Source organism: Cervus canadensis, chromosome 21, assembly GCF_019320065.1.
Source record: "Cervus canadensis isolate Bull #8, Minnesota chromosome 21, ASM1932006v1, whole genome shotgun sequence".
In the NCBI taxonomy this organism is placed as follows: domain Eukaryota; kingdom Metazoa; phylum Chordata; class Mammalia; order Artiodactyla; family Cervidae; genus Cervus; species Cervus canadensis.
In genome coordinates, this window is record NC_057406.1 from 53,544,518 (window position 1) to 53,572,412 (window position 27,895).

The 27,895-nt window shown below is 49.0% G+C and overlaps 1 protein-coding gene across 2 annotated transcripts in view; it reads left to right on the forward strand.

Moving 5' to 3' along the window:
• Positions 1–2,718: 2,718 nt before the first annotated feature.
• Positions 2,719–27,895, forward strand: part of RFX4 (regulatory factor X4) — a 173,806-nt gene continuing 148,629 nt past the window's right edge. The window contains exon 1 of one of the 2 annotated variants that reach the window (XM_043441490.1): positions 2,719–3,157. In XM_043441490.1, the coding sequence (XP_043297425.1) occupies positions 3,115–3,157 (43 nt within the window). In that variant the 5' untranslated portion in view covers positions 2,719–3,114. The remainder of the gene's footprint in view (positions 3,158–27,895) is intronic. The other variant, XM_043441491.1, reaches the window with a different exon arrangement.

A 27,895-nucleotide genomic window follows, 5' to 3' on the forward strand; every position in this document is an offset into this window, starting at 1 on the left:
CCATAGTCACTACACCAATGTACATGACCACCAACAGCAGACAGCACTTTAAGGTTCAAAGGTTACCTTCTCAGAGAGGCCCTCTGTTATGTCTTGCCCCCTACATAGAACTCATCATCAGACATCCTAAAGAATTTAACTATATATTTTATACATTATCTATCTCACCTGACTCCAACATAAACTGCAGGAGGATAGGATTTTGAGGCGGGGGATCTATTTTGTTCACTGCTGTATCCTCAGCTCCTAGAACAGCGCGAGACACAGTAGGTGCACATTCAGAGTGAGTGCATAAATGCTTATATTCATTTCTTTAAGATCCCTGGTGCTGCCGGCACTGTCCTATCTGAGAAACAGTGCCCTCCCAGGTTAGACAGCGCAGGGCAGGGACTGGCTGCTCCTAAACTGCGCAGGGCACACAGCCCATCCTGCGTGGTCCACCTATGAGTTCTTTATCCTCACTACTCCCTGGCGAGCCTGGTCCACCCCGCCCCATTTCTGCGTGCCTAATAATTAAAATAAGAATACTATCTACAGCCATCGTCATAATCTGGTCCGCCGTCTAGACACTACCGGCCCGGCATCCCTCAAGGGCTTTCCCCCGGACCTGAAGCACTCCGGGTGGTGGTGGTCCTGCCACCTCCGCAATGCACCTGGTCAGTCTCCCAGCCAAGAGTTCTGCCTTCCGATGGAGAGTTTTATCATTCACCCCATTTCGTCGGGGGAGAAGCTGAGGCTGAGAAAGGACCCGGCCACTGGGATCTTCTGACTCCGAATCCCGCGGTCTTCGCCACCACGCCCACCCCGACCCCGTGCGGTGATTCACCACGATCGCCTTTGGTTGGTTTCATACCCCTTTCCCCTTCACCAACCATCGCGGCCGGAAAGAATGTGCAGGTGCGGCTCTGGGCTCAGAGCAAACGGCTGAGAGCAGAGTTGCTGCAGAAACAAACGCGTCAGGAACCAGGCGCTGGCGGCAGCAAGAGGGGCCCCTCACACGGGGTGGTCAGGCACACTCCGGGGGCGCGAGGCTTGGCTGGGACCAGGGTGGTGGGAAGGAGCTGGTCCCTCGCGGTACGTGTTGGGGACGGGTAGATGGTAAGGAGGGATCCACGCGGAAACAACAGCAAGTACTCAGCTCCTTTTATATCCACTATCTTGTTTGATCTTACCGCACACTCTGAGGGGGATATTTCGGCCCCATTTTACAGACTAAGAAACAGAGGCCCATAAAGATGAAGATGAAGACTTTTACCGAGCTGGGATTCGAACCCGGCTCTCTGAAATACACTAAGCTGAGGCTCTGTCCAGCCCGCATTCCCCGCCCCCTCCTTCTTCCCGCACCGTGGCCTTAACTGGCACATGCTGGCCCCTCGCGCTCCCCACCTCCCCGCACCGTCCCACTTAGACCCGCTCGGGGAGGGCAGACTTGGGGTGGAGGCTCTCTCAGGGACCGCGGGAGCCGCAAGGGGCTTGGGGTCCCGGGTTAGAAACCCCTTGAGCCGGCGCGAGGGACCCCGCCGGCGCGCCCCGCCCCGCCCCTTGGGCGGCCGGCCGGCGCTGCCTCTGTCCATGGTCAGAGCACCCGGGTAATCCGCCTTTCTCTCCGCCCGCCGAGTCCCATTCATATTCTAATCACAGCGCGGCCGGCCCGCGAACGCCCGGCCACTCTATCCGGGCCCGCGCAGACGCAGCCTGCCCCCCGCCCCACTTCCACTTCCAGCCCCCCACCCCCAGCTCCTCGCCACCCCCCCCTTTACTGCACTTTACACCCGGCAGAGGAGGGGGGTGCCTGGGAAAACCGCGTCCCCCCCTTCAGACGCCGAGGCTTCTCACCAACTTCGCGGCTGGCTGGGGGCGGGCGCGGGCGGGGGAGGGAGGGAGGAAGGGCCGGAGACACAGACAGACTGACAGACAGGGTTACGGGAAGAGGCGGGGGCTGCGGGGGGTGTCCGAGAGACCAAGGGGGATAGAGACAGAGAAGGGTAGAGCCCCAGGGGGAGACAAAGAGATGAGGGAGCAGGGGCTAGACAGAGACGCAGGCAGCCCAGCCCGGAGAAGACGCGGGAAGAGAGGGACAGAGGGACCGGGGAAGGAGACAGATATTCCCAGAAGACGGAAAGTTCTGGAGGGGATGAGTCAGCCCCCCCCGCCCCCTCCCGGCCAAGCGGCCTTGTCGCCGCCCAGGTTGGGGATGGGGCGGGGGTCCTAGGGCCACCGTGCCCCCTCCCCTACCCCCCTCAGCTCTCCACCCTCCCCACGCGTGTCCGTGGATCCCCGTGGCTGGGACAAGGCTTGCTTCATCCCCAAGGCTCCCACTCAAAATCTAACCCGGGACCAAACCTGGGGCGGGGGCCACAAGAGGAGAGGGAAAGGAGTGGGGCCCACTCGTGGCCGCGAAGGCGACTCCCCAGGCTCCTCGGGGTCCCCTGCCGCCGCCCCCCACTCACCCCCTTCTCATGCCTGCGCCGTGCCGGGCCGGATCGGGGGAGGGGTAGGCAGAGGGGGAGGGGGCCACATCTAAGCCAATTTTGATTTCGCCTGTAATGAGTGCCGGGCGAAGGCTGGAGAAGGCCTCTGGAACTTTAAATAAGAAAAACGTTGCTAATGCTATAATAGAAGGGGGAAGTCGGAGGGCTGGGATTGCGTCGCTCTGAGCCCCCCTTTTCGGAGGCGGCTTTTCTTATTCAAAACAGGCCCACAATGGGCTTCACAGTGCGCCTCGCCACGGCCCCATCTGACGAGCGGCCATTCATCAGGCCGGCTGGCCTATCAATGACATTGCTCCCATCGGGGCTCCTATAAAATGATGCTTTTTCCCATGAAACATCCGCAAACATTTTGACGGGTTTGGCTTTGCCCGGCTGGATTACTGAGTGTCCCCTCTCTGGCTCGCTCTTTCTCGCTCCCCCTTCGAGCTCTTTCCCTTCTCTCTCTCTCTCCTTTCTTCTTTCTCCTTCTGCCTTTTCCTTTCCTTCTTTCTATCCTTTCGTCCCTGCACTCTCTGCGTCTTCCCTTCCCTCCTTCCTCCCTTCCTCCCTGGGCAGCTCTAGCACAGGGGATCCCCAAACATCAGGATTTTTGGGGGGCGCCTGTGCTGTCCATGGGAAGAGCATGCATTGTGGGTTACTGGAGGAACCCGACATGGATTCCACAGGTTAGTCCTACTGGTGGGGGTTGGGGGTAGACATTGGGAGGGAAAGGAGAGGTAGAAGGGGAACTTCAGAAGAGTCGCAAAAAGTTCAGAAGGGTCAACTTGACAGTGGAACCCCAGGAAGTAATGGAGCGTGCAGAAGTTTTCAATCCCGTGCGATGCGCGATGTGTGTAAGTGGATGCGTGGAAGTGTGTGTGAGTGTGTGTAAACGTGTGATTGTGTGTGTGTAAATGTGTGTGCGCGCGCTGTGAAGTGCGCTTTCGCTTGCCCTGGACATAAAGTTACGTAAAGATTCGCTGGCTCGCGGCGAGCTCGAGGTGCCACTTGCAAAAACTTTGCGAGCCGACCGCCCCCTCCCGGGTCCAGCTCCTCCCCCGGTTTGGGGGTCCCGGAATAGCGGTGCGTTCCGGGGCTGGTGGCTGGGGCCAGGAAGCCGAGCGGAACGCCCCAGAGGCGGGGGAGGGCGACGGCTCTGCACAGCGCCTGGGAGGTGGGGACAGAGGCTCCAACTGGTGGAGATGCGCAGCTGGAGGGAGTGGCGGAGGCGAGCCCGGTGGTCCTGTGGAATCCGCGCCCGGTCGGGAGGAGGGAGCCCCGGGCAGTCCGAAGTGCGGTGCAGCCTCCTTGTCCGGAAGGAGTACCTGACGGTGCGTTCCGCTTGGGGACAGTAACTCTACGGAAGAGAACAGGATGCTGCGCGGCTGGCAAGGCCTGGCGTCTGGGTCTGCAAACTGATCGGCACTTTGGGGTCTGTTGGCTGCAGGCGCCAGGTTTGGGGGTCGCGGCCGTCCGTAACCACGGAGAAAGTAAGCAAAGGCATCTTTTACAACGAAAAAGCCCAGCGTCTCGGTTCTTTTTCCAGTAGAGCCTCGCAGCTCTAGTACGTTTGAGGAGCCGCCAAACTTCTAGATCAGAGTTGTGCTCCCTACCAGGTGGAAGAAATTCTCCGGAAATTCACCTCCTCCCTCAGTCGCAAAGAGTCGGGCATGACTTAGCGACTGAACAAGGACAACCCTCAGTTGCAGTCTCCCAACCAGTGCACTCCTATCCCGGCCAGGTTGCAGCCTCGGAGTTTCTTGGAGAGGCAGAAACAGCAGTAAGAGCAGCCTGGGCCGAGACAGCAGCTCGACGCGATGCTTGGGAGAACGCCTGCGAGCGTCCGCTGCTGGACTTTGCCGCGCGGAGCAACAAGTGCCTTCCAGCCGCCGCCGTCCTTAACACGCGCGCCTCTTCCCTGAGCAAATAAACAACACTCGACGGCTTCCCCACCTCCACCTGCAGGCTGGAAATGAATGTGGACTGGGAGTAGGGGTCATTCGGGCATCGCTCCAGATGTTCTTCTTCCCATTCTTGCAGAAAGGTTTCCAGCCCCTCCTAGCTTCTGCTGGGGCCCTGGTGGCCAAGATGCCTACCCCCCTCTGGCCAGGGGTATCTTTGATTTTCCAGGAAAATTGTCTATTTATGATCTAAAGAGATCAAACCTCTCCTTTGCGGTCCCCGCCAAGTGGGTGTGGGCCCCCTGGGAGTGGGATGGGCTGACCCCGGCAGCCTTCCTTACTACATGCAATGACAAATGAAGGCAAGGAGAGCGGTTAGGACTGGCTACCCAGTGCGGGGCCAGCCCTGACCGGGTTCTCTCCGCTGGCGGTAAAGAGGGCGCCCAGAGACAGAAAGCATCCTTTCCCTCCATACTTCCATGAAAAGTATTTGTGCCACCATGCATGTCCTAGCACCCCAACTTTAGAGATGAATATCCTTGAACAAAAGTAAACCCATGTCTGCATGGTTTGGGGCCAAGTGTTGATATTTGAAAGGGGTCCAAGCAGGACTTGGGGTGTCTGTGCACCACACCAGCCACAGCCCAGCTGGGGGTTTTAGCAGCCACCTCAACAGGACTGGAACTTGTCTGTGCGTCCTGGGAGAGCTGCGGGGTTGTGGAGGCCTTCTGTTTTCTGTTCTACATTGTGGTCATGGAGACACCTTGTCCCATTTACTTAATGCAGACACCCTCAACGGGTTCTGAAAACTTTTCTCCCGTCCACCAAAGGGAAGGGTGTGGATGGCTAGATGGCCATCCTGAACTCAAAAAGTTCTGGGAAACGGCAGCGAGATGAAATGACACGAGGCGCACCAAGTGACATTCTCCTGCGGGTTTGCAAAATGGACGGCGAGGGAAGTGCAGCTGGCTCGGCGTGGTCCGGTCCAGAACCTTCCCTCACCTCGCTTCCAGAGAACTTAGCTTTTCTTTGGAGTTTCCCTTGTTATGTAAAGGTTCCTTTCTTCCCAGCTAGCTGGGACCAGCGCTCCTTGAAGCAGTTCGATTCTGCTCCTTTAACGGCAGATTGGGCGCAAATCTAGGGCCCAACCACGAATATTATTGTTAGTATTTCATTCCGAAAGGTCTGGCACAATCGATTAGCAGCAAGTGCTGAGGCGAACTCCGAAGCATCCCGGGCCAGAGAGGCCGGTGGGCCAGGCCTCCGTCCCCTACTCTTAAGAGGAAAATTCCCGCAACGTGCCTCGGGCCCTGCAGGACGGTTTTGCAGGGGCCGGGGCTCTAGTGTTGCGCCCGGGGGCCACTTCAGCGTGACCTGCGGCAACGCGCCCCTTTGTCCCGCGCACGGAGCCGGTAATATATTCCTCGAGTTTTCCCCAAATACTCAGCAAGTGTGGGTCTAAGACAATGGCCCCGTCGGAGGAGGTTGGGGAGCCGCCGGCGCGCGCCTCTGGGCCCTGGGCTAGCCCGCTGCCGAGCGCCACAAAGCAGAGCCGCTCTCCCCGGAGCTCCGCGGCGCGGCCGAGCCCGGAGAGGCGGTGGGGGCCTCAGGGGCGCGCGTGGGGCCCCGGACGCGCCGTCCAGCCGGTGCGCTGGTGGCAGTGATATTGTTCCCGGCTCGCGCAGAAGCCCCGCACCGCGCAAAGCCTCGCGGATCCCGGGGTGGCCAGCCGTCCCCACGCGGGCCGCCGCCGCGCCGACGTGTTGGTGGCCTGTGGGTCCAATCCCGGCTGTCCTGCCAGGCGAGCACGCTCAGTTACTCAAGGTGCCTGGAGATTCGAGAACGAGAGGGGGGAAAGTAGGTCGAATTTTAGGCCACAGAGAACTTGTGCAAAGTGGGCCGGGGCCAGGTTGGTCGCCTACGCAACAGAAGAATTGTTTCTTGTTAAACGGGATGGCGCCTTAGCGACGGGCACTGATGAGCCCGACCTAGAGACGTCTGCCTCTACCCGCTTTTCACCCGGAACTCCAAAATTCAGAGCCGCCAACGCACCCCTAGAGCCTGCTTTGAGGCCCCTGGACCACAACGGCGGGAAGGCACTCTGGTCTACAGGCTCCCGGCTCAAAACAAGGCCCGACCTGGCTCCGTGGGCCTGCAGGTGGGGACATTCAGTGGCTTTGGCGTGGGGCAACGGGACAGAGAGCGCCCGGGTGGGACGGGGCTCTAGGCCTCCTCAACCCTCTCCCAGGCACGGCCCTAGGAAAGGAGCCGCCTTCTCTGGCCCTGGGACACGGACTGCGGGCTTGGGGAACAAGGATCCGAGCTCTGAACTTGGCCCTCACGTCCAAACCGGACTATCTCGCCCTCCTTGGACCTGTGTGTGTGTCCCGTAAAGGAGGCATGCTCGCCCCACCCTCGCCACCTGCCAAGTGCCGGCGTCTGGCTTTGGCACCAGGATCCAGTAAGAGCCGCGCGGCTCCCCAAGCCGTGTGGCTGCAGCACTAGGCAGCACGGCGTGCAGCCGGGGATCCCGGAGTCCAGCTGGCGACTTGGTGCAAGTGGCCCAGGACAGCGCGCTTTCCCACCCGGCCTGCAGGGCCTGGGGACCCGGAAAAGTTTGCTGTGGCCGCCGCGCGGCTAGGCCCTGGGATTTCCATAGCTGCGCGCGCCCCCCTCCCCAGCGCGTCGCCATGGAGACTGCTGGAAGTTGGTGGTGGAAAACAGACCCAGCGCAAAGCAAAATATTATGAGTGCAGTTGGGGTGACTTCAGGGGGGCAGGGGACCGGAGGGCATGAGCGGGAGCCAGAGGCAGAGGCCGACAACAAAAGGCCGAGTACGCGGAGAGAGGAGTTCGCACGGGGCCTCCCTGCCGCTGTGTGAGACCCGGACCGTCCTGCTTCCCAGAGGCCCCGAGGTCTCTAATTTCTCTCCAGCAGCTACACCTTTTCTCATCCCGCTTGCGCCCCCACCCCGCCACCCCTCCTCCTCCGGGTTCTTGTCCAGCCTCCCTCCCCATCCCAAGGTTAGGCGCCAGCTGGGCAGTATGCCCGCCTCCCCCACCAGCCACAGGCTTTCCAACGTGAAAGGTTCTGGCATTTCTTCCCCAGGACCCGTGGGTCGCCCCGGATGAATTTCTCAGCCCGGCTTCTTAAACGGTATCTGAAACAGTGAGGGGTTAGAATAATGCGGGAAAGAGAAAAGCAGGAGGTGCCTGGTCAGAAATTTTGGAAGACTAGGACGGGTAGTAAAGAGAAGATTCTATGGATTTTTTTTTACTCCTTGTGCAGTGGGGAAAGCTCCAGGTTATAATTCTGATTGAAGCACTTTGGGTAAATCTTTGAGCTTTTCCAAGATTAATTTTAATTGTCTGTAAAATGAAGGGTTAGACAGCTCCCAGACTGGGATTCTCTGACAAGTTAGACGGATCCTTCTCTACCATGGAGGCCAGGTTACCACTATCCCAACTGTGATCCACTGCACAATTAGGGAATCTCTCCTCAAACTAATAATATACTAAAATAGTTTTTACAAGTCATTTAGGATTTTAAGAGTCAAGAACCTTGGATAACCCCTTTTTAAAGGCCTATGCTTGCCTTTGTCAATTACACCTAAGGAGCATTCCTTAAGGCATTAGGTTTTATGGGGCTGTGGCTAGGGTCGATTTAAGAAACACTAAAATGCCTCTAGGTGATGAAGCCACCATCCCAGACCCTCACCTATGCTGGATAAGAAGACACACTGGCCCATGTGACGAGATGCTACCATCAAAAAAAAAAAAAAAAAAAACGGACTTTACTCTCCATTGCTCAAGCTTTTAGGAAGAGATGAGGTTCCTCTCACACCTGGCCACTCATGGTGATACATTCAGAGGGGAGTCCTTCCCTTCTCTCCAGATTCTGTGGCCTCGTCTGTAAATGAACAGACTGGATATAGAGACTGCCATGGTCTGAGAGTTTGTAGCTCATTTACAGGCCTGTGTGTCTGTGAACTCTGCCTGGGACTTGGTTTATAAAGTCGTTAGTTTATCACGTATGTGAGCCTCATAGGCGCCCCACGAGAGGGGCATTTTTTGTGACCTGCGTCAGGCACAGGGTTTCTCTTCCATTTTCAACACGGCAAGGTAGTGATTCTAAGTCAAGCTGATGCTTGTGTTTGCCTGGTGTCTGTGCAACAAAAAGGCTGAAAAGATATGGAACAGTGACATCACTAGTTGGATGCCAGAGAGTCAGGTCTCCACTTGCCTAGGCCCCGATTGCTTGCCCCTGCCTGTTGTACAGGCCTTTGGGGACACTCTTCAGCTGCCCCTGGGGCTGCACGGCTCTGCAGGATAGAAAGGTGTGTGTGTGTGTCGGGAGTGGGGGGTGGATCTCTGGTGTTTCTTTCCCACTCAGTACGAGATACTTGCAGTTTTATCAAGGTTAGGGGAGAGAGTAACGCAAAGATAATGTGGAGGTGTTGGGTAAAAGTAAAAAAAAAAAAAATACTTTGGATGAATTTATCAGAGTTTTTATCTTATTTTATTGAAATTTTAGTCTGTCTCACTCACTGAGCACCTGTTGGGTGGCAGAGCCTGGAGAGGAATAAGGCCACAGTCCTCGCTGTGAAGGACTTGAAAACGTTTTGATGAGGGAAGGTATGGGCATATTCAGAGCGGTGAGCGCTACAAGGGACAGAAAAAGAGAGTCCCCTTGGGGCCTGGAGGAATGCATGCTCTGTGTTGTTGACTGTCTACCATATGGCAGCCGTGTTTAGGGCATTTTCCCACACATTAGCCATTTATCTGTGTGCTTAGTCGCTCAGTCATGTCCAACTCTCTGCTGCCCCATGGACTGTAGCCTGCGAGGCTCCTCTGTCCATGGAATTTTCCAGACAGTACTGGAGTGAGTTGCCATCTCTTCCTCCAGGGCATCTTCCTGATTCAGGAAGCGAACCCATGTCTCTTGCATGGGTTGCCATCTCCTATTCCAGGGGATCTTCCCCACCCAGGGATTGAACCTGTGTCTCTTGCATCTCCTGCATTGGCAGGCGGATTCTTTACCACTAGGGCCACCTGGGAAGCCCTTGGCCACTTAAGGCTGATCACAATTCTGTGTTGTCCCATTTTAGGATGAAAGAGAGTCTGGAACTTCTGTGGGGGTCACAACTAGTACCTGGCAGAGCTAGATCAGAGGCCAGGTTGGGAAAGCCCATTCCCTCTCTCCACCCAGGCTGTCTCAGCTGGACACTCATAGAGTGCTAGGCTGGCGGGGCTTGGTGATGACGCTGGCCACCAGGTGGGATTGAATCCCACCTGGTGAGAAGGGAAATGCATGGATGAAAGTGAAAGAGCAAGGAATGTTGTGCCCTTGCACTCCAGAGAAAACCTCTCGGAAGCTGTCATGTGATCTGGATTTGAAGAGGATTTTAGATGATGGCAGTGATAGAGAGCAGTGCATCAAAATGGTTGAGAATAGCCTTTGGGTAAATGTTAGCTTGTTTCATTCCTCCATTCAAGAATTCTATGTGTCTTCTATGTGCCTGCCCTGCATTCTGCTAAATGCTGGGCTTAAAAAATGCCATCTTTGCTCCTCTGGAGCATACATTCTAGACAGACAAACAGATAAATACAAAAATAATCTCAGCCAGTGATACATACTATGAAGAGAAAATGTTCTCTAGATGAATGAAGATAGAGCGTGGTGGTGGGTAGGTTCCTGCCTTTCATAGGGTGCCCTTCTGCCCCACGGAGCTGTGTGTCTTTGGTCTGGAAGCTTGATATTGCTGGGCTTCAACTTACTTATGGAACTGATAGAATGGTTTGATAGGACAGTTGTGAGTATGCGATGTGAAAGTGGTACTAGGTAGCATATATTCAATACTTACTATATGTCTTTGATAAGCATTTTAATTTAAATGCATTATCTAAGTAATGCTTGCAATAATGCTATGAAGAAGAAACTATTATCACTCACAGTTTGAAGGAAGAAACTAACAGGCTCAAAACAAGAAAGTTTCTGAACTCTAGAAGCTAAGCTAAGATGCACCTTGACAGCATGGGAAGCAAGATTGATCTTAATTGTGTGTGCTATAGTTTCCTGGGAAAGAATGCAAGTAATTCATCTAGCTTTTTGTTTTCATTTTTAAAGCTAATGGTTGTCAAATGCCTTTCATATGCCAGGCATGTACTAAGCACTTTAAATTCATTATTAGTTATATTTTAAAATATATATTAGGGGTACTATTATTATCCACTCCATTTTATACATTGGAAAATGGAGGCAGATAAAGGATATCCTCGAAGTGGGTAAGTACCCTAACCAATAAGTATTCCTGTAACTGTTGGTTACAAGGCTGTACTATCTTTTTCTTCTTTTTTGTTTTAGCAAGGGAGAGGGTTGTGTTGGACAGGATGTCCAATGAAGTACATATCATTTTAGCAAAACATGCTATTATCTCCCCATAAGAAAGTGTAAGGATAGTCCTTTATACTGTGGAGACAAAATTTTAAATTATTGTTGGCAAAAATAGGGACAAAAAAAGGACATCTCTTGGAGAAGGAAATGATAACCCACTCCAGTATTCTTGCCTGGATAAGTCCATGGACAGAGGAGACTGGCGGGCTGTAGTCCATGGGGTTACATGACTGAGCATGCATGCATGAGGGTAGAGGGAGATGGGTTGGGAGCAATAAGCTGGTAGAACTAAAAAAAAAGGGACATCTCTTTACTTCAGATGTGAAATGCACTGTGGGGATTCATTTGAAGTTTAGTTATCATTCATTTTGTCTCTGTGAATGTCTAGGCTTCATTCACGCTCATATATAGACACAACCAAAACTTGAGGCAGAAGCCGTTAAGTACTATGATTATTTATGTAGCCTTTTGGTAATTTAACAAACGATATATTTTTTGCTAGAAGTCATTCACACGTATGTGTGTTAATCCGTGACTTCAGGTGGATGTGGGTGTGACTTAATGAAAAGGACCTGGGCTTTGCCATCAACAGACCAAGGTTGAAATCTCAGCTCAGTCACTTGCTCGCTGTGTGACCCGCGGAAAATGACCTAGCTTCTCTAAGCCTTGCCTTCCTTATTTTTGTGTGAAAAATCCCCTCCTTACCTTCCAGTGTGCTTCAGAGGATATAAGTGCCTGGGGAGGGGGAGGTTGTTAGGTGAAATAGGTGAAGGGGATTAAGAAATATAAGCTCTGGCTATAAAATGAATAAGTCACAGGGATGTAGTCAATAATACTGTAATAATTTTGTATGCTGACAGATGGCTACTGGACTTGTCATGGTGATTGTGTGGGAATGTATATGATTGTCGGATCACTGTGTTGTACACTTGAAACTAACAATATTGTATGTCAACTCTACTTCAATAAGAACAAAAAGAGGATATGATGAGATTGTGCACTTTAAGCTTGGCTCCTAGAAATTGCTCAGTAAGTGGCAGATCTTATTATTATTAAAAATAACTATCTGGTCTTTCTCTGCTAAATTCTAGGTGTCTAGTTGGGAAAAGGGGATAAGAATCCTGAAAAAATTTAGATTGTTTCAGCATATCTAGATGTTTTCTGTACTAAGTGTGGTGCGTTGCTCAGCTGCTTCAGTTGTATCCAACTCTCTGCCACCCCATGAACTGTAGCCCACCAGGCTCCTCTGTCCATGGGATTCTCCAGGCAAGAATACTGGAGTGAGTTGCCATTTCCTCCTTCAGGCGATCTTCTCAACCCAGGGGTCGAACCCATGTCTCCTTCGTCTCCTCCATTGCAGGTGTATTCTTTACCACTGAGCTACTGGGGGAGCCCCCCAATAGTCTCAATTCTCATGTCAGGATAAATAATTCTCTACTAAGAGGATTGGACTGAGGGATTCATGTTATTTTCATTTCTCTACCTTTTCCATGAACAAGGCATTTTCATGCTTCTGTTCGCCATGGATTTTACCATTGTGTTTTCCAGTTTGTTAAAGGAAGAGGAAAATGTGTCTTTGTAGAAGCAACACCTGTTGACGGGGATGAGACTCATGGAAGAGAGTTGCATGGCTCTCTCAGAGAAGCCTCTGGTAGAGGTCCTTGCACAATCCCGATGCCCTCTCAGTTCTGGGAGGTGATGGTCCACGTTCTTCATCCACCCCCTCCATACTTGTAGGCGTCAATCTTCTAAAGACTGAACCATTTTACACTTGGTTTTCAAGAAGTAAAGAATTCAATTTCAAGTGAGCCTTTCTCTGAAACTCGTTTCAACAGGAAACTGTTTAGTCCTTTTTGCCTTTCTTGCATATTTTTCTACTGTGAGGAGAAAATGTCCATTTGTTCTCTTTCTGTTTTTACAATTTGATTTTATCTACATTGTGCTTTTTTTTTTTTTGCTTTTTTTTAGTTTTTGAACTATTTAACAGCTGTCTTTAAGAGAGAAAAAGATCACACAAAGCAGAAAAGAATGAAATTTGGCCCTTATGTTCTCACAGGGTCCAAATTTGGGCAACGAGGACTGGATTGACCTGTGCCAGTAGGTTATGTGGTCTCTGTTGTCAGTTCCGATCCTCAGAGCAGAAGTTCTTTAAAATAGGTGTATAGTTTCCGCTTTTGTGGTTGGTGAATCCTCAATGAAATATAAAAGCATAATTTGCCTCTGAGAAATCAAAAATCATTAGCAGACAAGTGAATCTGGATGTGTTGGGTTTATATTGTTGTGATTGTTTCGCTTTAATTTAAGGGGATAATGAGAAAGGCTTTGAAAAGGCTGCAACCCAGAGAAGGTTGTTTAGGGCGTAGTGTCCTGCATGTTTTCTGACTACCGATTTGTGCTAAAGGTCAGCATTGTTTAGACGCAGCCTAAGTGAGATTGGTGAATGCAGCAGGTTTTTATTTAACTGGAAAGAATTACTACTTCATAAGCACTGATCCTCTGAATCCATCGTGTTGAAGGAAGTGCACTACCAGTGAACACAGAAGTGAACTACTCCTGAACCAGATTTTGGACTGTCATTTGAATAATCTCAAGAGTGATTAGTGATTGCTAATCATGCTGGCAACTAATTTTTGAGGCACAAGTGCATCTGGTGGAGAAACATGTCAGCACGTTTGTTTTGAATCTTGGGACCGCTGTGAAGTCATTTCAAGCTAGTATTAGACTTTTGAAGAAGGAAGTGTGTATTTGAATGTTACAATTACAAGATTTATAATTTTTCAAAAATGAGCGTGGGAGATACTTGAGATATATTGATGATGTTCCACATCGTCTTTTTTTCCAGATGATTAGTCTAAATTAGTGTTCATGCATGTACTGTATTTATACTTTGTGTACTGCTTCTAAATGCTCATGGGTAAGTGAAATTCCTATTGAAGTTATTGGTCTTATAAAGTTCCAGAATTGGGCCCATGGCATAAACTCACATCTGTTTATGATGGAATTGATTAATTAAACATTTTGACATGTTTCCTTTGTGGTGTTCAGTTTCACTGCTGATAAAAAATCTAGAGTTGGGGGAGAATTTGAATGCCTCTTTAAGCTCTTTATTCGGCCAAAAAAAAAATAACTTATTTTATGTCATCCTTATGCAACTACTAAAACAGCTAAAATTTCTGTTTTTAATTTTTTTTCTTTTACTCGATGACTTCTTTTATACAACCAAATAGTTTATACATAAAGCATTATTAGGCATCATAAAAAATAAATAACTTTGGCTGAAAAAGCCTTGGGAATTTTACAAGGAAAAAGATTCCAGAGGGTTTGAGGCTCTCAGTTAAAATGTTCAAATTTTTAAACATTGGAAAGAAGATTTCTAAAGTATTGAGCTGTTGTTGTGAGAGAGCCTTTGGTCTCCATGAACTTTTATTTTCGACTCAGTGGGCAAAGTTTTTGAGGTTGCTGTGGTTTGGGTAGGGGACCTTTTCAGAAATGCCAGGCTTTTAGAAAAAAAAAAAGAAACAAACCCACAGCTTTTCTTCTAATCAAGGCTCTGTTTTAAAGTTTGAAAACTTTGCTGTGATTAGAAGAATGAATTATTTCTCTGTTTCATTGGGGTTTCCTCTGGGTGCCCAGGCTGAAGAGTGTTCTCCGCCTGGGTTACCTTGCAGGGCACCCCAGAGGCGCTGGGAGCCAGGAGGGCTGCCTGCATGGATCTGGTCCCTGCCGCACCATACTGGGCCATGAGCATCGCTCAGAGGCAGGCTGAGCCCTGAGCATAGCTGGGAAATCACACTGGGCAGAGGGGGTCCAGAGAGATCCAAGAGATGAGGAACCTAAAGATAGCATTCCCAGTGGGTCTCTGTTTTGTTTAAAGTTTTTCTTGGTATTGAAAGGTGATTTAAAAAGAAGAAAGGGAAAAAACACACAAAATCCATCTAATTGTACATAGTACCTGGAGACTATATATTGATACATAGATTATTTTCAGGAAGGGAAAGGGAATGACGAGAGAAAGAAGGAAGAAAGAGACAGAGGGAGGAAAGGAGAAAAGTACAGTGAAACTATTTTGGTAATCAATGGCAGGCTGACCTAATGAGCTATTTTCAAAATTATTTGTTGCTTTTTTAACAAAGTGACTCACTTTTTGAAATTGGATGACAGGTTAGTAACATTTATAATATTTTCCAATCACTATGTGAAATGCTGATGCATGTTAACTCATTTAATTCTCGTACCCAACTTGTGGCATTAGTTACCCATCTTGTAGAAGAGGAAATTGAGGTGCAGAGAGCCCAGGTAACATCTCCAGGCCAAACAGCTAGTGGCAAATGAAGATTTGAACACCAATTTTTCTGATTTCAAAATCAGGCTGCCTCCTTGCTGCCTAAGACCAGGAGTTAGAAGGAGACCTAGAGGTGTCCATCCTAGCTCACCTGCTTTACTACATAAGGAAGCAGGAGGTCCGGTCACCCCTGAACCTGGGGGAGATAGCAGCTCACTCTGCAGTTTCCTGGCGTGCACTGTATGGCTGTCCCTGGGCTTCCGGCTGCCATGGGCACCAGGACATGACTTTGGCCAAGGCTGCTGACTGAAGGCAGTCAGGGGCTCCTCCTGTGGGGCTGCCTTCATGTCGTGTGTTCCTTTCATCTGAGTTCCACCTGGCACCACTGCTGGGAAGGTATTCCCAGCCTGCCAGTCACTCTGGCCAATTTGACATCTTCCATCATCACAAGCTTCACACCTGTTTACTCTCGGACTGCTTTTCCTTATAATGCACGTGTGCGTGCTCAGTCAAGGCCAACTCTGACTCCACGGGCTGCAGCCCAACCAGGCTCCTCTGTCCATAGTGTTTTCCAGGCAAGAATACTGGAATGGGTTGCCATTTCATACTCCAGGGGATCTTCCCGAACCAGGGATCGAATCCGTGTCTCCTACATTGGCAGGCAGATTCTTTATTACTGCTTGGTTCGCCATAAAAACCTTGGTTGTTAAAATAACAGCCAGCCCCTCCCATTGCATAGCATGTTATCGTTTGCCATCACTGATATAATCATTAACTGCTCTGGCTCTGGAATCCCACAGGCTTAGTAAGAACCGGATTTGCCATGGGCTAGATAATTGGAACTCAGCAAGTCACATGACTGCTCTGAGCCTCAGTTTGCTTGTCAGTAAAGTGGGGCCATGCATAGCACCTACCTTATAGGGTGTTGTGAAGATTAAATGAATTAGTGCATATAAAGGGGTCTGCACAGGACGTTTGCATGTTGTAAAAGCTCAATAAACAAAGGGGTTTTGAGGACTTGCTTCTCCTTGAGTCCCCGTAATAACTTCCAAGGCCCTCTCTCCACTCCCTGTCTCTGCCCTCCTCCCAAGACTGCATAGGAGAAGAAAACACTTTCTACAGCACTTCTACTACGTTCAGTCTTTTCAACACATGACCACCATACGCCTGTGATCTGGGCGGGATCATTCCCATCCTGTACTTAGGGAAATTGCCACTCCGTGGGATTCAGTCAGGTGCATTGATTCATTTTTGTTGTTGCTGTTTAGCTGCTAAGTTGTGTCTGACTCTGCGACATTGTAGACTGTAGCCCACCAGGCTCCTCTGTCCATGGGATTTCTCAGGCAAGAATACTGGAGTGGGTTGCCATTTCCTTCTCCAGAGGATCTTTCTGACCCAGGGACTGAACCTACATCTCCTGCATTGCTTCATACGGCAAGAGTATCCAAACTGAGGTTGTTATGCTACCGAAGCTAATTGTACTTTTTAAAGCCAGGCCATCTCCATGCCAATTAAAAACATGCAGTTGCAGGGAAGGGGCTGGGGGTTTCTCTTGTGCCTCAAGTTCTGACGGCCTTAACTTTGCCTCTCAGTGCTCTTACCCACATGGGCCTACAGTGTACATGCTTCCCATCCTCGTTTTCCCTGTTGACTTGATGCTTCTTCCTTTCTCAAGATTTCCACCCGTGTCATTCTTCTCTGTGCTTAGTGAAGTACAAAGCATCTGCCAGAGTGTCTGACACAAGTCAGCACTCAATAAGTGTTTATTTAAGATAGTTATCAACACCTGTTTCATAATGTGAGGAATGCTGCATCTCTTTGCCTGCCTTCTAGAAAGCCTGACTCAAGGCTCTGTGCAAGCAAGTCCTTGATAGATTAACTGCAGATTCACGGAGCCCCTGTGAACCAGGCATGGAGCTGGTGCTTCATTCATTTATTTCTTTCCCTTCCTCTTCTCTCTCCTCATTGATCTGCTCTTCTGTGCCAAGCACTGTCCTAAGAGTGGGCAATCAGGTACAGTCAGCTCTTAAGGAGCTTATTCTCAGGAGCATATTAGTACTAAGTACTAATATTAAGTACTAAGCAGTTTAGTACTAAGTACTAATATTCAGTTCAGTTCAGTTCAGTTCAGTCACTCAGTCATGTCCGACTCTTTGCAACCCCATGAATCGCAGCACGCCAGGCCTCCCTGTCCATCACCAACTCCTGGAGCTTACTCAAACTCATGCCCATCGAGTCGGTGATGCCATCCAGCCATCTAATCCTCTGTTGTCCCCTTCTCCTCCTGCCCCCAATCCCTCCCAGCATCAGGGTCTTTTCCAATGAGTCAACTCTTCACATCAGGTGGCCAAAGTATTGGAGTTTCAGCTTCAGCATCAGTCCTTCCAATGAACACCCAGGACTGATCTCCTTTAGGATGGACTGGTTGGATCTCCTTGCAGTCCAAGGGACTCTCAAGAGTCTTCTCCAACACCACAGTTCAAAAGCATCAATTTTTCGGCGCTCAGCTTTCTTCACAGTCCAACTCTCACATCCATACATGACCACTGGAAAAACCATAGCCTTGACCAGACGGACCTTTGTTGGCAAAGTAATGTCTCTGCTTTTTAATATGCTATCTAGGTTGGTCATAACTTTCCTTCCAAGAGTAAGCGTCTTTTAATTTCATGGCTGCAGTCACCATCCACAGTGATTTTGGAGCCCAAAAAAATGAAGTCTGACACTGTTTCCACTGTCTCCCCATCTATTTCCCATGAGGTGATGGGACCAGATGCCATGATCTTAGTTTTCTGAATGTTGAGCTTTAAGCCAACTTTTTCACTCTCCTCTTTCACTTTCATCAAGAGGCTTTTTAGTTCCTCTTCACTTCTGCCATAAGGGTGGTGTCATCTGCATATCTGAGGTTATTGATATTTCTCCCAGCAATCTTGATTCCAGCTTGTGCTTCCTCCAGCCCAGCGTTTCTCATGATGTACTCTGCATATAAGTTAAATAAGCAGGGTGACAACATACAGCCTTGACATGCTCCTTTCCCTATTGGAGCCAGCCTGTTGTCCCACGCCCAGTTCATTAGGAGCATATTATTCTCCTAATCCTCATAATAACCTCATGGGGTGGATATTTTTAATATAGGAAGAAAATTGAGGTCCATGAGGTTAAGTAATTTTTCCAGGGTTGTGGAGTTTACCTAGTCCATTTTAAGGGGAGAATTAGAATTAATGCCCTCCTGGCTTGCCAGGCCATTCACCAAGAGATCCAAGTATCAAACAGAATGATAACAGGAAGGAGCTAAAGAGTAATGCTGGGGAGGTGGGCCTGATATAAGGATTATGTAGCTAAGACTTACATAGTGCTTATCATGGAAACACTCTATGTCTCATGATACAAATTCCATGAGGTGCCATTATTACCACTCCCATTTTGCAGATTAAAAAAATTGAGGCTCAAGGAAGTGGAGTTGCTCACCCAAGGTAATCCAGTAAGACAGTCTGACTTGAACCTGGCAGTTGAGCTCACGGTCTGTGTCCTTAACTACTACAATGTTAATTCAAATGAGCCAGAAAAGTGCCTCAGACATAAACAGATGCCTGGGACTCATGGTGGTTCCATGTGTCTATAACTTGCTCTGTGCCACCTGCTCTCCAGGTATGCTCTCCCCACTGCTAGAAGTGGAGAGAAAATGACATTTTTACCACCTGGTTATGCAATTATGTACATTAACTCCAGTGTTCTCAGGGATATTTTCAGAGCAGAGAGCTGCTTTTACATTGCGTTTATCTTTGACAGGGGATGGCACTGAACATCTTAGGTTTCGTTTTCTCTAGTCTCCAGAAACTGTTGGTGAATTCAGGATCTGTGAAATGTTGGCATTGGTGTATCCTTGGGCTTCCCTTGCTAATTCTTGTTATGTTGCAAATAATGACATCTTAATTAATCTTTGCTCACTTCAGAGTTTTCTATATTGAGTTTCCCTAAAGTAAGAAGGGGCGGTAACATTTTTGAGCACATATTGTGTGTCTGGTATTATCTTAGTTAGACACAGCTTAGTGCTCACAATGAGACTTTAAGGTGTGTGATTATGGGTCTCATAACATTGCCGGGAGAAATATCAACAACTTCAGATATGCCCATGGTACCACTCTAATGGCAAAAAGTAAAGAGGAACCAAAGTGCTGCTTCATGAGGGTGAAAAAGGAGAGTGAAAAAACTGGCTTAAAATTCAACATTCAAAAAACTAAGATCATGGCATTCAGGCCCATCACTTTGTGGCAAGTAGATGGGAAAAAGTGGAAGCAGGGACGGATTTTATTTTGTTGGGCTCTAAAATCACTGTGGATGGAGACTGCAGCCATGACATTAAAAGATGCTTGCTCCTTGAAAGGGAATCTATGACAAACCTAGACAGCATATTTAAAAGCAGAGATATCATATAGCTGACAAAGATCCATACAGTCAAAGCTATAGTTTTTCCAATACTCGTGTATAGATGTGAGAATTGAACCATAAAAAAGGCTGAACACTAAAGAATTGATGCTTTCAAGCTGTGGTGCTGGAGAAGACTCTTGAGAGTTCCCTGGACTGTAAGAAGAGCAAACCAGTTAATCCTAAAGGAAATCAACCCTGAATATTCATTGGAAGGACTGATGCTGAGGCTGAAGCTCCAGTAATTTGGTCATCTGATGCAAAGAGCTGACTCACTAGAAAAAATCCTGATGCTGAGAAAGACTGAAGGCAAAAGGAGAAGGGGGCAGCATAGGATGAAATGGTTAGATAGCATAGCTGACTCAATAGACATGAATTTGAGCAAACTCCAGGAGATAGTGGAGGTCTGAGGAGCTTGGCTTACTGCAGTCCATGGGGTCGCAGAGTTTCCCATGACTTAGCAAATGAACAACAACAACAAAACATAGGTTAACGCTTAGGTTAGAGTTAGCTGGCTCAGTTGCTAGGCTGTGTGATCGTGGGCAAGTCATTGCTCTGATGATGATGTTGACGAGGATGATGGTGCTTGCTTTGAGAGGCAGCATTCCAGGAGATGGTAATAGTGTCACCTTCGACTCACTCACATCATGCAGTGACTGAGACCCCAGCAGATCAAGAAGAGACATGGGACACCGTTGCTATGGCTAGGTCGGTTGGGTGTATGCAGTTAGCTAGAAAGAGGACACATTTCTTATCTCTTTTCATCTCATCTGTTCTGACTCAAGCCTTGAAGACTTAAACTCTTTAGCGGCCTCCTACTAGGGGGATATTAGGTGCCAGTTAGCCTGGGACAGTCCTGGTTCACATATAGTGTTTCAGTAGCTCAGTCGTGTCTGACTCTTTGTGACCTCATGGACTGTGTAGCAAGCCAGGCTCCTCTGTCCTTGGAATTCTCTAGGCAAGAATACTAGAGTGGGTAGCCATTTCCTTCTCAAGAGGATCTTCCCGACCCAGGGATCAAACCTGGGTCTCCTGCATTGCAGGCAGATTCTTTACTATCTGAGCCACCGTGGAAGCACCCAGTTTATGTATATGGTCCCAGCAAAATCCTTATCAGCATTGCTTTTCAATATCAGAAGTGTCCAGGTTTAGATGATAAGAGGTATGATCTCATGCTTCCCTTTCCCTCCCCCGCTAAGACTGTGTTTAGCAGCCCCTGATGGAGCTGCCCGCAGAGCTGATTTGCTTCTGCCACACTCTGCTCGAAAACTTTTAGAGGTTCTCAACCCTCTACTGAATAGAATCCAGACTCCTTAACCCAGCCCTGAGTATGAAGGCAGTGCTTTTATGTGCTCATACCCCATAGCATCTTACAGAGTGCTAGTTAAACAGGATAGTCTCATTAAACACATGTTGAATTAATACCTGTTCTTGAACGTGTCATTTTCCTGCCAGCTCCAGGGCCTTTGCACATGCTGTTTCTTCTGCCATCCTCCCTCTCTTTACCTGGGGTCGTAATATGTGTCTTCTTACTATTCAGCTGCCAGTTTGATGCTACTTATTCTGAGAAGCTTCTCTGACTCTCATGAGCTAGATCAGACCTTTTTTTTCCCCCTCTCCCCTGGCTTTCTTGGTAATGACATCTCTATTTGTGAGATTATTGAATAGCTGACTCCTGCACTAAATGCTAACGTTCCACAAAGATAGAAACAGTGTCTTCTTCCCTGCTATGTTCCTACTATCTAGCTCAGTGCCTGTAACAAGTTACCCCATAAAGAGTTGATAAAGAGACAGTGGGATGTATGAATGTAAGGCCCCTCGCAGGCTGAGGCTGTCCTTTCTGAGCCAGTGCAGTTCATGTCACCTGATTAAATCCTGCAACAGAATCTTAGCACACTTGGAATACATATGAGATTCTTACTCCGGCCAGCAAGTCCCTACAAACTTTGGGCGCATCCTAACTTCCTGACCTCATTTCCTTCGGCCTTCCCCCTTCCTCCCTCTCCCCTACCATGCTGGTTTCCCAGCTCTTCCTCACACCCTCGAGCCCCCTCCCACCTCAGGCCTTTGCACTTCAACATCACCTCCTCTGAGAGGCCCTCAGGGTCCCTGCCCCTTAAAACCGCGCCCGCATCTCTCTCTATCCTAGGTTCCCTGGCTTCATTTCTTCATGACACTCTGTGCTCTGAGTCGTCTTGTTTATTGGTTTTCCTCTGTCTCCACCACAGATTATAAGCTCCCTGAGAGCGGGGACCTGGCTGCATGTTCCCTACTAGAGCCTCAGAGCCTGGCAAACAGTCGGTGCCAAATCACTGTTTGGTGGGCCAGGGATGGAATGAGCGCAGGGCCAGGGTGGGGCTGCCCCTTGGAGACAGGGACAAGGGCCCCTTCCTGGAACCCAGCGGCCCCTGGGGCAAGGCCTGTGGTGTCGCCATGGCAACCCACTGACCTAGGCGCCCCCACCCTGGAGAGGCCAGGGCTGCCTGCCTCCTGGGCCCACTTCCCACACGAACCTGTGTGTCACCACCGTGGGGAGCCCCGGGGGAGAGAGGAAAGGGGCCGAGACAGAATGAGCCAGAGGAACGCACATCTTGGCCTGAGGGGGCACAGGAGCAGGCCCCGGCGGCGCGGGTCCACTGGTAATGACTGGGGTCTGGGGGAGGGGCGTGAGGGTGCGCCCTGGCACCCCCAGAGGGACCTGGGGCCCCGTCCTCCCTGGGTAGCTCCACCTGTGGCCTGTCAGCTCTTTTATGTAGCATTTCTAAAGCTGCGTGTTCCTAAAATAGGCCCCAGCGCAGCGCCCCGGAAGACTGTTGATAGAAAGAGGATGAATGCCGCCTTCTATTAAAACCCGGTGACACTTTCTAAGTCAGGCGGCGTTTTCCTCAGGTATTGCATAAGTCAAGAACTCCCTGTTCTCACCCCGTTCCTCAGAAACAAAGCTCATCGTGTTATTCCCCCACTGCTTCAAAACCATGGCCGGCTCCCAGCTGCCTGCAGGCGTCTTGGCCTGGGAGAGGGGGCAGTGAGGCCCTTGCAGTCTGCTCCTAACGGAATCCCCCACTTGTCCCCTACCATGCCTTGGGTCACGGGTCAGTGGGTTCTTCACCTTTCCCAGAGCCCATTTTGGGCCTTTGTCCGTGACGGTGGCCCTCTTCCCCAGAACACCCTTCTCTCCTCCTCGCTCTGGCAGATGCTGACCCGTTTAAGGGCCTGGTGAAATGCCCTCCCCCCTCCCCTCTCTGAAGCAGCCCAGCTGAGCTGGAAGCCCCTTTTTGTCATCTAGATGTACTCCCGGTTCCCTGCTGGCTTAGCAAGGCGGGGTGCCGGGGTGACAGCCAACAGCACTGGGGTCAGACGTGTAGCAGTGACTTCACCTGGCTTGTCTGACACTCTCTTTCCTCCTTATATGTTGGAGCTGCTCAGGGCTCTGTTTCGGAACTGCTGTGAGGAGGAGAGGGAAAGCAGAGTGACCAGCGTGGGGCGGGCACTCAGTAAAGGCTGTGTGTGTGTGCTCAGTCCCGCGGTTGTGTCTGACTCTTCACAACAGAGCTCGTCAGGCTTCTCTGTTCATGGGATTTTCCAGGCAAGAATACTGGAGTGGGTTGCCATTTCCTCCTTCAGGGAATCTTCCAGACCCAGAGATCAAACCTGCGTCTCCTGCATTAGCAGGTGGATTCTTTACCACTGAGCCACCTGGAAAGCCCTCAATATATGCTTGACTGTCCCCACCACAGCTGTGAGCATCTGGTGGATAGAGACCATGCTTCCCTCATTTTCCCACAAGCCCAGCATGCTAAGTGCTTCACCTGTGTCATTTTAGTTAATTTTTGGAGAAACCTGGGAGGCAGGACTTTAAAAAGGTTCAGGAGCCACCTCAATGTTACATAGGTAGTCAGTGGAAGGACTGGGCTTTGAAAGCTAGTTTTTCTCACCACTGGCTCCACATTGTTCCTGGCCTGCCTCTATCTTCTCTTTCATCTTGTACCGTCTCCCTGGGGTCACTCTGCATCAGCCATAGACAGGTTCCATAAACAGATCCCTCATGATCCACCTGTGAGCCTTTGTCTCTGTGGTCCCAGGTCTCAGAACCTCGGAAGTCCTCACTCCCTCACCACGTTCAGTCTCTGCTCCAGTGCTGTTTCTTCCCAGAGGTCTGAGGAAGGATTTCATCCCCGAGGAAGGATGCCCTGCCCACTGCTCCCTCTTGTTTCATTCACTTCATCACAGCCATCACTGCCAGCTCTGCACTTGACACCGCTCCAGGCTCTTGGGGACTAGGTACCAAACAAGAAACTCAGTGTTGTTAGAATTTACATTTTTAAGAAGGAGGGAGATGTTGTTGTTGTTCAGTGACTCAGATGTGTCTGCCTCTTTGAGACCCCATGGACTGCAGCACGCCAGGCTTCTCTGTCCTTCACCACCTCCCAGAGATTGCTCAAACTCATGTCCATTGAGTCAATGATACCATCCAACCATCTCGTCCTCTGTCGTCCTCTGTCGTCCCCTTCTCCTCCTGCCTTCAGTCTTTTCCAGCATCAGGGTCTTTTTCAATGAGTTGGCTCTTTGTATCAGGTGACCGCAGTATTGGAGCTTGAGTTTCAGCATCAGTCCCTCAAATAAATATACCAGGTTGATTTCCTTTAGGATTTACTGGTTTGATCTCCTTGCTGTCCAAGGGACTCTCAAGAGTCTTCTCCAGCACCATAGTTTGAAAGCATCAATTCTTCTGTGCTCAGCCTTCTTTATGGTCCAACTCTCACATCTGTACCTGACTGTTGGAAAAACCATAGCTTTACTATATAGACCTTTGTTGGCACAGTGATGCCTCTGGTTTTTAGTACACTGTCTAGGTTTGTCATAGCTTTCCTTCCAAGGAGCAGGCGTCTTTTAATTTCATGGCTGCAGTCACCATCTGCAGTGATTTTGGAGCCCAAGAAAATAAAATCTGTCACTGTTTCCATTGTTTCCCCCTCTATTTGCCATGAAGTGATGGAACCAGATGACACGATCTTAATTTTTTGAATACTGAGTTTTAAGCTGAGTGAGGGAAATAAATAAAAAGAATGCATAAGAAAACAACATCTTTTCAGGTCCTGAGACCCTCGTCCATCAGAAATATCCTGCTGTAATATATTGGTTTCCTGTTAAATAGCTTTTGTCCATCTCTTCTTTTTTTTTTTTTTACTCTATTTTTTTTTTTTTTTTTCTGTTTTTAAAACCTTTTCACTTTTTTTTTTTTTATTATTAGTTTTTTTTCCAGTGGGTTTTGTCATACATTGATATGAATCAGCCATGGATTTACATCTCTTCTTTTTAAAATTATTTTATTTTATTCTTTTTTTTTTTTTGGCCACACCACCTGACATGTGGGATCTCAGTTCCCTGACCAGGGATTGAACCCTTGCCCTCTGTACTAGAAGTGCGGAGTCTTAACCACTGGACCACCGGGGAAGTCCCTATTCATTTATTCTGTTAGAACTTTACACTGAAGACCTCTGACAAGTATTTGCAAAATGAATAGATGGATGGATGAGAGGGAACAACTGGCCTGTGCCTGATCTTGGGTGGCCTTGGATGCAGTGTCTTGAAGCAGGGTTCCCGGCCAGAGTTTGAAGTCAGGCCACGACAGTGAGAGCACTGAATCTGAGCCGCTAGACCACCAGGGCCAGTGGCCAGTGGCAAGGCCCTGGCCTATCCTAGAGACAGGAGTGAAACAAGTAACGTGTTTATTAGGAGGAAAAATGGTACATGCAGACAGACATGCAGGTAGGCTCAGGGAGACAGAGTGGTGGTTTGAATTACTTCTATGGGGCACTTCTGCTGGGTTTCCTTTGGCCAGTCATCTTGCTTTGCCTGGTTCTGAGTCTGTATTGGGTGTATCTTAGGGTCCTCCTCTGCGTGTATGCACATCTCTTAGCCAAGATGGATTCTGGGGAAGAGACCTATGGGTAGGTTGGCATCACTCACTACGGGTGGTGCCCCTTCCCCTTTTTGACCTCCAAGGAGCCTTTCTGTGCATGTGTAGTCAGGGAGGTCTCCTTGACTTCGAGAATGAGGAATGTGTGGTCTTTTATCTTTTATCTGGGCAGGGTCCAGCCTCCTCCATGATCCTGCTGTTATGGAGTTTCTGTCCACAGGGGAGAAACTATTCAGCCTGGGGCCCATCTATTTCCTGCCTCATGCCCAGGAGGGTGCAGTGGGAAGAATAAGCATAAGCTTTGGAGCCTGAAGATGTGGGTTTGAATTCTGACTTTAACACCTTTGAACTGTGTGACCTTGGCCACACCACTGCCAACAGGCCACAGCTCTGTGCAGCTTCCTTATCTGTGCCTACGCACTCAGTCGCTTCAGTTGTGTCTGACTCTTCGTGGCCCTATGGACTGTAGCCGGTCAGGCTCCTCTGTCCATGAGATTCTCTAGGCAAGAATACTGGAGTGGGTTGCCATGCCCTCCTCCAGGAGATCTTCCCAACCCAGGAATTGAACTCACATAACCTTCGGCTACTGTGTTGCAGGCGAATTATTTACCGCTGAGCCACTGAGGAAGCCATTCCTTATCTGTAACGTGGTGTAAATTTCTGTCCCATGAGGTCGACTGTGAAGCTCAGATCAGGTTCTCCGTGTCAGGGTGCCCTGTAAACTTCAAGGATTATGTGCCTTTTGACAACCAACGTGGTCGGCTCCTCCTGCCAGGCCAATGTATGTTCGTGAAGCCCTGCTCTGAGTCTTGGACGGGCTTGCATGTGCCATGCCCCCAGTGCAACTACTTCCTCATTGTTACTTGCTGCTGCTGCAAAGGGAAGCGAGATTTCCTCCTGGGAAGCCCAATAACCATTTAAGGCTCTGCTCAGCCTCATTTTAGGAACTTGAGAAAGTCACTTCAAATTGGGGTTTCCAAATCTCTGATCTGAAGTGGGGAGGCATGAAGATCGGCCTCTAAGGAATGTGGGTTAAACTCCCTGTAAGATGAAAAATCTATGAGGCATCCTCCTTCCTGCCCATGATCCCAGATGAGTCAGGTGAAAGGATGCTTTGCAGCCCAGGAGCCTATGCTCACAGTCATCAGTAAATCCTGCTGGACACTTAGAGCAAGCCTGGTCCTTCTCAAAAGGTCAGATGATTTTTATGGATCAAGTATGAGACAGGTGGGAACAGGAGGTTATCCAAGTGTGAAACTGCTTCTCCAGTGTCCCAGAGCAGAGTGCCAATAATGCTGTGCTGATCACAGTATGAGAACTTTTGTTTTTCATAACAATAAATATAGATATTAAGACATATCATATCATATTGTCCTGAGTTTTAATTTATGACTTTTGCACACATGCAAAAACTCACATAGTATCTGGCACATAGTAGGAACTTACTGTTGTTTTTCAAAAAAGTAATGCATTCAACAACATATTTATTACACTATATCTGTGCAACCAGGCACAGTGCTAGCTCCTGGGCACAGGTGAACAAAAATGACAGGGTCTCAGCAATCATGAGCTGATGGAGGAGCATCCGCCTTGTTTTTTTGATGGCAACTAGAGGGCAGAAACCAGTCTTATTCATGTTTATATCAGACTCACTTGACTACAGCTTCTTGATCTACATGGGACAAAATACATTTTTGTTGAATTTTTATTTGGAAAATTGCCTTTGATGTGTTGTCCTTTTATGCTGCATGTGGTAGAAAAGAAAGCGATCAGGAAATTCTTTAGACGTGTGGATATGTCTCCTTACACAGTGTGCATTTTTTTATATCATTCATGTCAATAACATAATGTTCGTTGAGGCCAGTCTATGGGAAAAACTTTATACCAGGCACTAGTGGAGAGTCAAGAGAAATAAAATAAAATGGACTGTGTTCTTAAGATGTTTAGGTTCTAAACTGTGGAGCCTGTTATGTAAAACAAAGGCTTGCAAAGAAACATGTAAATGAACTTAGCAAAACTTGTAATATGTAAGTTGAGTTTTAGCACAAGTTGTAACACAGGGCAGACTGTGATCATTGCTGCAATACTGGCAGTGTGTTCTGGAGACCATATGGGATATGGGATAAGGAGCGCTCAGAGCACACTTGGAGAGACATCTCTGTGGTTATGACCTGAGTGTGAATGCTAATCCTGCCTCTTACCAGCTGGATGACTTTGGACAAGTCATCTAATCTTTCTGAGCCTTAATTTCCTGATCTCTAAAATGGGCTTATTGATAGAACCTATCTCATAGGGCTGTTATGAGGATTATGTATTATGGTGTACCAAATGCATTTACATAATGCTTGACCCATAAGAGCTCATAATATGGTGGCCTTTGTTAAGCTACTTAATCTACAAATGAGGGCTTCCCAGGTGGCTCAGTGGTAAAGAATCCATTTGCCAACACTGAAAACACGGGAGAGGAGTGTTTGACCCCTGGGTTGGGAAGTTCCCTTGGAGGAAG